Source organism: Pocillopora damicornis, chromosome 2, assembly GCF_964200805.1.
Source record: "Pocillopora damicornis chromosome 2, jaPocDami1.2, whole genome shotgun sequence".
Lineage (NCBI taxonomy): Eukaryota > Metazoa > Cnidaria > Anthozoa > Scleractinia > Pocilloporidae > Pocillopora > Pocillopora damicornis.
This window is the reverse complement of record NC_142671.1, coordinates 2,687,501-2,697,500: the sequence shown is the minus strand read 5'-3', so window position 1 is coordinate 2,697,500 and position 10,000 is coordinate 2,687,501. Positions and strand designations below refer to the sequence as shown.

At 38.8% G+C, this 10,000-nt stretch overlaps 1 protein-coding gene across 6 annotated transcripts in view; it reads right to left on the bottom strand.

The window, feature by feature from the left end:
- The window catches only part of LOC149049534 (fibroblast growth factor receptor 4-like), a 20,243-nt gene that overhangs the window by 2,313 nt on the left and 7,930 nt on the right, over positions 1-10,000 (bottom strand). For 3 of the 6 annotated variants that reach the window (XM_089196969.1, XM_089196970.1, XM_089196968.1), the window contains exons 2-11: positions 7,613-7,773; positions 6,818-7,147; positions 5,042-5,362; positions 4,128-4,424; positions 3,755-4,035; positions 2,723-3,182; positions 2,360-2,467; positions 1,883-2,055; positions 1,427-1,549; positions 612-682 (exon numbers count right to left, since the gene is read on the bottom strand). In XM_089196969.1, the coding sequence (XP_089053095.1) occupies positions 612-682; positions 1,427-1,549; positions 1,883-2,055; positions 2,360-2,467; positions 2,723-3,182; positions 3,755-4,035; positions 4,128-4,424; positions 5,042-5,362; positions 6,818-7,147; positions 7,613-7,733 (2,285 nt within the window). In that variant the 5' untranslated portion in view covers positions 7,734-7,773. The remainder of the gene's footprint in view (positions 1-611; positions 683-1,426; positions 1,550-1,882; positions 2,056-2,359; positions 2,468-2,722; positions 3,183-3,754; positions 4,036-4,127; positions 4,425-5,041; positions 5,363-6,817; positions 7,148-7,612; positions 7,774-10,000) is intronic. The other 3 variants (XM_089196972.1, XM_089196973.1, XM_089196971.1) reach the window with 1 other exon arrangement.

Below are 10,000 nucleotides of genomic sequence, written 5' to 3'. Positions count from 1 at the left end.
CAAGTGATGTGATTTAAAAGGAGACGGTTTAATTTTTAAAAAAATTACCAATAAAGAGATTATTACAGTTGAGCCCATACCAAATTCTCCGAATAGAAGCTAAAGAATTGTGTGGCAGACAGTAAGGAGAATTAACAATGAGATCTTGGGAGTGAAAGGGTTAATAACTTCAGCGAGTAAAGAATTTGAACGATAAGCGCTGAATTGATTAAAGATCGAGTCTCGTTGTATTCTTTTAGTGTTTAATGGATATCTACATCACTCAAAACTTCGTTTCTTTCCTCTTATGTGGACTTTGCCTGTGGTATTTATTTCAATCAGGTGATATGTGCATATGATGTTCGATTTGAAGGAAGGAATTACTTAAGTCATACTAAGTTCCCATGGTGTGTCCATAAATGCAAATAGGTATAGATAAACCATGCATGTACATGTACATGAAGACAAACAAAAAACCTAAAAGAAAGCCCAGATGTAACCATGACAATGCTCCAAGGGATGTAATCGAGCGTACAGCAGAAGTTTTTTTTTTCGGAAATCCTTTCAACTAGGCAATACTTTCGACTCGAAGTCAAGAGACAGAAAACTGACAAAGACAAAATGAAACTTACACATCACTCATGGATGTAAAATGCAGATCTCGTAGAGATTCTAAGGACGACCATCTCCACGGAACCTTGCCCTGTTGAAAAGGTAGATTCATGTGAGCAAGTTACTGTTTGTAGTGCAGGCAATGCCCTTTGAAACTGTGAAGCGGATGACTTATGAATCGGAAGGGTGCATTCATTATAGTAAGCGAGTCCTTTTTCGACGTTAAGATATATAATGGTTTGTAATTATTATTGATTTCCAGTAAAAAACCAGAGTGATAGTTACCGTGCCCATTATTGTTATTGTTATTAACATAACCATAGCTTCAGACACTATTCCATAATTAATAATGGTAATAAGACCGACTGGAGTCCAATTCGGTCTGTAATTATAAGAGTGATTGACAAATCAGACGGTCACAAAGCGGGAGTCCGATTTGTTTGTCACGAAACTCCCCAGTTTTTTTTGGGTAAAATGGTTGTTTCTATAGTTAATGTAATCAATTCTGTGTTCGGTGGACTAAGCTGCTTAACACTGTCCGATTACAGGTGTCTCATTACAGCTAACTGTCCGATTACAAATCTACGGAAAAATTTGTGAAATATAAAGCGCCTTGTGCATCAATCGCATTTGAAGAAATTGTAATTGTTATGATTAATTAAGTAAACGTGTCACATAATACACAGCTCATTGAGAGTTTCAATGTAAATTATGTCGTTAGAATTAATTCATTTATTCTGCTCGATTGTACCGAGGAAGAGTATCAATTTAAATGCATTTAAGTTTCTTTCACTTTTCTGTTTAGTTGTTGATTTTGATTGCAAAGCGTACTTACGCTGGAGGTTATGGTGTATATACCAGCAGCGGATATGTCCCTGGCTAATCCAAAGTCTCCAACTTTAGCCACCAAGTTGGCATCAACTAAAATATTCCTCGCTGCTAAGTCGCGATGGACAAACTGGGAGAAAAGACAATGTATAATTTTTTCCTTAGAGACGCTCAATGATGGAGTGGCCTATACGAGAGCGCGAAAGATCCTCAAGGTGTCCTGAAGCCAATTTACAAGCACGTTATATATATTTTGCTTAACAGAGGCTCACGAATGATTGGGTGGCCTAAACCAAAATGCCAGAGATCGTCAATGTGTCTTTAAGCCACTTCAAAACCTCTAACGTTATATTTAGTGCAGAAAGAGATTATCCACTATCTCCAATCTCTTGAGAACAGTCATCTTTAATGGAAGGTTGGCAAATTTACCTTTACATTTCTACACACTGCCAGCCGGTCTTACCTTTCTCTCCTCTAAGTGCTGCATTCCCATGGCGATTTGAAATGCAACTGTGACCAGTTGCCGGTCATTCAGCTTACAGCAGACATTATGATAATTGTTCCTTTCCCCTGGCGCCCTCAAAAGATTTTCCAGACTGCCACCATGAATCAATTCAGTGACCACAAGAACGTTTCCTTGAGAGAGTAGAGCAAACACATTAGAGTTGACAAGAGAAAGAAATTGGAAGTTATTGGTCGCGATCAGGTAATTTAGGTTTAGTTGGTGCCCAAAAAACAGAAAAAATGTTTTCCGATCAAGAAGCACAGATTCTTAACATGACACGTATTAAGTGTACTTATCTGTCTTTTATCATAAGGTCAGTACATGCACTGTTCTAACTGGTCTTACACACAGCTGAAACATTACCTTGTTACTGTCAATCACCAAGTAAACACGCATATTTGTAAGAGGGCATTGCATCGTCGAAAACTGACTTACCTTCCTCTATCCTTGTGCCAATCAAAGTGACAATATTAGGATGTTTCCCAGCTTGCTTTAAGGTCCTTATCTCATTAAGCAAGGTTTCTTTGGCAATGGCACTAGGGTCTACAATGACGTAGAGAAAAAAAAAAGGGAATTTCTGAAATTACTTCATTTTACGTAGTTCGCTCATCGTATCTGGCTATGGTAACAAAATTACGTATGGAAAAAACTGGCTTGGTTAGGGCTGCAGAAAGTGTTTAGAGGAAAAATGGTGAAAAAATTAAGATGGCGCATAGCTTCGAAAAAGGAAAATCAGTTTAGAGGTATGCCACTGTATTTAGGAATTAACAAGTAGACATTTCGATTTCGTGTACCTACCTTTTAGCTTTTTCACAGCTACATCTGTCATGTTTCCGTCTTTTCCACCATAGCGACCTTTGTAGACGATTCCAAATTCGCCCTCTCCGAGTATTTCATCAAACACTTCAAGATTTTCCAAGTTTTCAGATTCTTCCTCGGTCCCTTTAGATATCTCTCCACAATCCCGCTGTTCGTCGACACCTTGGTGCTTATCAGGTGTGAAAATGTCACCACCAGCAATCCCCTCACCCGACTCTAATCTCTCTTGACCTCTTTCTTTTATTCCTTGCACCGAATCATCCTGCTCGCTTCCGTCTGGAGGCAGTCTCTCCCCTACTCCATCCCCCAGCAACAGGAGCCTTTCCTCGGGGGTTTCGATGGTTTGGCTATTGGGCGACCGATTATTTTCAAGGTCCTGTATCCCATTTTTCAACTGTTGACCTTTTTTCAGATACACCTTTGCTGCACGTTTTCGTCCCTGTCATATAATTTAAGAGAATAGGCAATTGTGATATCTATCCAAGATTTATCATCACTATCATTTGTTTGAGACCCCTTCATAATCATGCATTTAAACTCGACGAACTAAAATCTCTCACACTTTGATTTACTAGTCGTATGCGATTTAAATAGCGTCTGTTTTATAAGGAAGGAAACAAATTAGCTGAAATAGACGCACCATCTTTCACAACGATAAACCTCAAATGTGATAATTCTGAGGTAAGTAAGGAATATAACTTTTTTTCAGATTGAACTGCTTCATAAATCCCGTGAATATGGGTCGCGCAAGCCCCTGCTTGTTTCTGCATGAGATATTTACTGACTCAAAGTGGGGGAAAGGACAATTTGGAGTAGACGAAGTTGGGACAGAAATGGACATTTTCCTAGGCCTTGACTCATTTTAAAGGCCGAATTTTGCCAAATAAGGCCAAACTGACGGAAATCACCACGAAAGGGGAAATAGCTCGTAATCATAATAATAATAATCATAACAATAATAATGATAATAATCAGTTAAATTGGGAAGTTTTTCTCGACTCTGCATCTTACCCCTTTAGGAAACTGCATGATTCTTGGCTGGTCAATCCCAGCATTCCTCTGGACGCCAGCACAAGCAAAGTCGCATGACGGACAGAGGAGATCATTACTCTGTGTGGGGATGTCACGAAACGTATTATTTACCTCCTTATCACGATTTCTACGCCGATTCCACACAAACACAGTGACTACACAAATAACTACAGCTGCCAAAGTGCATGATACAGCGACTATAGTTGTCTGAGATGCTGAATTTTCTGGCTCTCTTTTCACGGAGGTGAGAGTAGGAGTCGCTGTGGACAAATTATAAAAAAACACGTTGTTCTTAAGAACAGCACTTGTAGTTAAGAAGGACCCCTCTTACCCTGTTTTAAAAAAACCTAACCTTTGTTCAAGACAGCCACTCCTGATTGGCTTCTTCCAATGCTATTATTTGCAATGCATTGATATTTTCCATAGTCATCCATCTCTACTCTCGTTATAAAAAGCTGGCTGCGATTGGTTGGCCCGTCTGGAATGGCACGTGCTCTGAGATTAGACTGTAAAGGGTATGAAGAATTGTTCTTTATCCAGCGGATTGTTGGCCTTGGGAGACCCCTAACAGTGCAGCTTAAGATAGCATTGGAACCGATCAGGACGCTTTGGTTCTTTGGACCTTCAACGATCTCAGGTTTCTGGTCATCTACCAAATTGAAACAAAAATAATCAATATGAATGAATGGGACGTTATGAATTGTCTCATTTGTAATCTTTCTTGTGGATGTCGGGGCCCAAGGCTTTTTTGCCGCTCGAAAGACCCGATTTGAAGAGAATTGGACTTAAAGGGGAGTCTTGATGATAAGAAGACTGAGGAGGTACAGGTTCTAGCTCTTGATACTCTGGTGACACTTCGAGAGTTTTTATAATCTACGGATATGTACACCAAGAAGCAATCATCCAAAAGCCCAGCTTATCTCGCTTACTTGGTGTTGGGGGAATTTCAATTAGGAGACTGAGTTGGCATGCAAGTGGGAGACTGAGTTGGCATGCAAGTGGGAGACTGAGTTGGCATGCAAGTGGAAGACTGAGTTGGCATGCAAGTGGGAGACTGAGTTGGCATGCAAGTGGGAGACTGAGCTGGCATGCAAGTGGGAGACTGAGTTGGCATGCAAGTGGGAGACTGAGTTGGCATGCAAGTGGGAGACTGAGCTGGCATGCAAGTGGACGACTGAGTTGGCATGCAAGTGGAAGACTTCGTGGGTTTTCAACTTTGAAGTGATAAGGAAGACAAGCATACACTAATGCATATTCATGTCTCACCTGAATCTTTCGAGGTTAAGAAAGCTGGCAGCGACAAATTTTTACCAGCACTGTTTTTGGCCTCACATTGATATTTGCCAAAATCTTCTTTCTTCGTTCCTGTAATAAACAGCTGGCTATGCGGGGTTTTTTGATTTGTTAATGAATTTGGATTATTAATGAATGTTACCCTTGGGTTGGATTGTAGGGCAGATGAATCATTGTTTTTGATCCATGAGATACTTGGCTTAGGAAGACCTGTGGCGGTGCAGTTGAAAGTTACATTGGCCCCTATATCAATGCTTTGGTTCCGAGGAACTTCTACTAACTCTGGCGCAAGACCTATAGGGAAAAAATACATTGCAATAAATATCCCCTTTTATTACTGAGATAACCTGGTATGAAGTCAATTTCATAAGCAAATGACGGAAGAACGAGGAGATATTTTCATTATCACACTTTTATGCCATACAAGAGGATGAACTGCTTATACAGGTACCCAGAAGGAACTATTTCAGGCCAACTCTCCCTTGCCGGGGTGTGAACCTCTTCCCTTTTTTCATTCTAATTATCATCATTGTTTTATTTTGTTTCAAAACATAATTCTTTTCTCATCTTTCGAAGAATATGTAGGTTTTTTTTCTTCTACAGCATCGCCGGCACCGTATTTAGCGACCACCCCTGTATTAATCACTCCCTTGTATTAGTGTTTGTCGGTTGCCAAAGTCCCCAGTTTGTCTCCCCCTAATCACCATAATTTTTAACGGTAATACGCGGTTACCTCTACTTAGCGGTCGTAGTCAACCTTTACAAAGTCCCAACGGCCTCTTTGTATTGCCCTCCCCTGTTTTTAACTGCCACTTATAGCCCAACTACTCGAATAAAAATAAGTATGATCCTTCAAATAATTTTTTTTATTTATAGTTCTCTCCCAAAATCGAAGTTAATTGTATCTTTGACCGAGATTCTGTACATAAAGTGGTCAATTATAACAGTGGCTTTAGTGGCGTTGTGTTTGTTTCAATTTTGTTTTTGTTTCGTGGGTTTTTTATCATTTTTTTTATAATATCCCTTATCCGTAGAGCCTGTATTAAGAGGTCAACCTAAATTAAGCGGGCACCACCGTTCCCAGTGAATGGCCGCTTAATACAGGTTCCACTGTACCAAGTAATATGAGATGCTTTTGGACAGGTCAATCGAATTGCTCCTGATTCAAATTAAATCGTTATCTGCGTGAAGAATTTCGTTCTTTGAACAGTGCATTTCGGGCCTTGTTAGCCAATGACCACAGCGGAATTTTCCCTTTGCAATGAATTATGAATTAGACTTGCCTGTCCATATATTCCAGGGGTTTCTTAGAAGCTGATTATTCGAGGCCCCTTATTCCTGAATTAAACATCTTCGGCATCTACTTTCGCATTAAGAAACAATTGATGTCTACTTTCATATATTTAAATCTGGATCATTGGATAATGCAATTCAAGAGTTTTCATTGGATTAGCCATTATGGGCTATGGGTCATTTTACCATGTGCGAGCATGAAGACGAATCAAACCGGAAGTGTTTTGGTACATTGTAACGTTCCGTTTGTTCTTACAGAAGAAAGTTGGGAAGATTTGTGTACATATGTTTTGAGGCGTTTTCTATAAAACAATTATTCCATTCGCGCTTGTTGGATATGAGATGATTATAGCCAATTCGGCCCCATGAGCCTCGTTGGTAATCTATCATCGCATATCCATCAAGCACGAGTGGAATAATTGTTTACTAAGGGTATGATAAGCCTGGTTTGCTTACCTTGAATCACTACTTCAAATGATTTCCTTGTGCAGTGATTTATGTAACCATTGCCGGCTTGGCAGGTGTAGCGGCCAAATTTGTCAACAGTCAGATTTTTAAGCGCTAATGGGCAGCTTAAACGTTTTTTTTTTTCTCCTTTTAAAGGCTGCTCGCACTTAGCTACAACTTTGTTATCCTGTGGATCGTACCACTCGATATAATTGACCCATCTGTCCAGATATCCTGCATCTATCGTTCTGGGCTCCCCTGTGCAATTCAGGGTAATGGAGGCACCAATGGGTAATGTGCTGTTTTCTGGACGTGAAGAGATGTCCACAACAGGTCTGACTGGGTTGGAGAGATTGAATAATGATAAAAGAAAATGAATAATGCACAATCTCTTTGTATATGAGAAAGATTATCAATAAATCTATCTTACAAATTTAGCAAGTTTAGTTGACAAACTCTTGACCGATCAAGAGTTTTAAAGCAGCTCTTTAATGTTAATTTTGAATTTTGAATGCAGCTTTTTAATGTTAATTTTTATTTTTTTATGTTCCACCCGAAGTAGGCCCAAGGTCGAGACGTCGTCTATTTAAACGCTGGATCAGTCAAGAGTTTATCTTCGTCCTTTCTTATCTACACATGCTAAACATTTTGATGAAGATACCTTTGGATCCTCTGACTGAGAGCTGTTTTTTACATTTTACACTTTCTGTACATACACGCATTCATTTAATGCGCATACAAGAAAAACATAGGCATATACATGCTCTTTGACCAGGACGTTTAAAAGAAGTAAACACTACTTACTATTTTTTTTGGAATCGCATGTTTCACCTCTGACCAATGGGAGATTCCATAAAGCGCTGGTAAGAGTTAATAGTGCCAAACACGTTGACGCTTCTCGAAGACAAAAGTTACCCATCATCATGACACGTTGACAAATTTGTTGTTTGGATGTTTGAAGTGGCCTGCAAATGGGATTGTTTATTCAAAATTAAATAAGTTGTTTTCTAGAAGTACGTACGATACTGAGGGCCATAAGTCAAACTTGGTTGTCATTACCTAATTGTATCTTTATTTACCTACTCTACAAATTTGGCGATTTTACACAGAACTTCTGCTAAAATTTATAGGATTTCATTGTTTTCTTTCACTTATCCGCATACTCTCGTTTTAACCCGAATCCATGATCCATAAAAAATTATATTTTTCACCGAATAAATGTAGTTTTAATTTTGTCTCTTAACCACTCAGAAACTAAATGACATCTTTTGTTTTGCTACTTTTTCAAAATTGCCAATAGTGACAAACAAAATCTAAAATGAACAGCACTGAAGTTGCTCGTACATTTACGAAAACAAAATTAGACCTTACTTTTTCGTTGGCAAGGAAATGCAGCCTTCTTCAAAAAGAAAATAAATTTTCCGTGTTATAAAGAACTCCTGCGAGAGCGAAGTTACTTTACATCAGTGCTTATCATTAAAAAATGGATTGTTCGGCTTGACAAGAACTTTGTATCAATGTATCGCCGATACATTGATACAAAGGGTGAAACTACTTTTGGGGTTGTGAACTTGAATAAGTAAGGTAGCCTACCAAAGTAAACCATGTACTCTTATAATGAACGAAAATAACGAACAATCACACCAGGATTAATTTGAAAAAAATCAAAATTTCTTGTAGTTTAACATTTACAGATCCAAAACAGTACTTTCTCACCAATCCTTCGTAACATTTTATAATTTTACAGCGACATCCTTCTTGGTTTCTTTTCGATTCAGATAATACCATTACTATTGTCATCGCAATAATTTATATTTTTGTCATTATCATTATCAGTGTCGTTCTTCTTACTGATAATTTTTCTTCTAATTCTTATTCGCTGTTTCCTTTGGCATCATATTAACCGCTTTTGTTTAATGACAAAGTATACAGCTCACATGTAGCATACGTTTAAGATAGGTGAGCTCGGTCATATTTTATTTTCTCCGCCCAAGAAAGACTATATCTGAAGAAAGAGACATCTAGGCTCGGTTATTCGGCTCATGGAAAATGTAACTTCACTAGCCAAAATGCACCTGTTAACGGAGAGATATCCAGCGGCGAAACTGGTCCTGAAAGCGGACAAGTGCCTAAGAACTCTTGTTTTTAGAAGATTGTGTTGAAACTGAAGAGGTTCGATTGTCGTCGAGATGCAACAAACAGTCGATGTGCATTTGTAAACTAACTTTAGAGGACGAAAATGATTCACTTGACGATAGCGCAGTATACAATTGAACATTCGTGGTAGTAATATCACCAAATGCAAATTGGATAAAGTTTAGACATTGTCTTCGTTTTATCTCTATTAAGTATAATCGCTTCGTTTCTAAGCAGCATTTTAATACAAGTTGCAGCTCTCTCCCAGTTTGCTTAACACTGTGATTATTATTCATTGCCGGACTTGCCAACCCAGCGTTTTTCTGAACGGGTGTTGTAAATTTCTTTATTTGTAATTTTGTTTCTTTTATGGCTTTTATCTACACATCCAAAGCTTAAGAACGAAATCGCCAAATGTGAAGTCTGAACAGGCTAACAGCAGAATCAAAATTATGCAAGTAGCTTTAACATTTCATATTTACGTTGGATTGATTATATCGCGATACGAGGCAGAAGTCACGAGTAACGAAATTTATGCATCGTGGAGGGAGTTTGTGGAAGATTGACCGCATGTTTATTTATTAACGGACGAATAAGTATTTAACTTGTTTAATTCAGTGAGCTCTACGTGCATTAAAGAAATATGGAAAATGATTATGATAATATTATACGATTTGCCTCGTTGAAAAATGTTTTTAATGGAGTGTCAAACGTGAGAATACCGGCCAGCACTGAAACTTAAAGATTCACTGTCCATTCATTAGGATCATGCTGGAAGCAATGAATGAGGTATTGTGTTGAGGCAGATGCTTACGGAAGTTGTATTCCGTAGACGGAAGTTGCATCGTGGACCGTGAACGGAAGCATGCTACTCCTCCCCACTTAGTGAAAGTCAAAAGCTCGTAGCGTGTTCATTCCAACACACGCCGTGACCACGAGGAAGAGCATCAGAGGTAGCCACACTGGTAAGCCGCGCATTTGCGTTCGTCTTCAGTTGGTATAAAGTAATCATTGCTCTATCGTTGTGCTTTTCTACGGGAGCTCTTCAACATACAG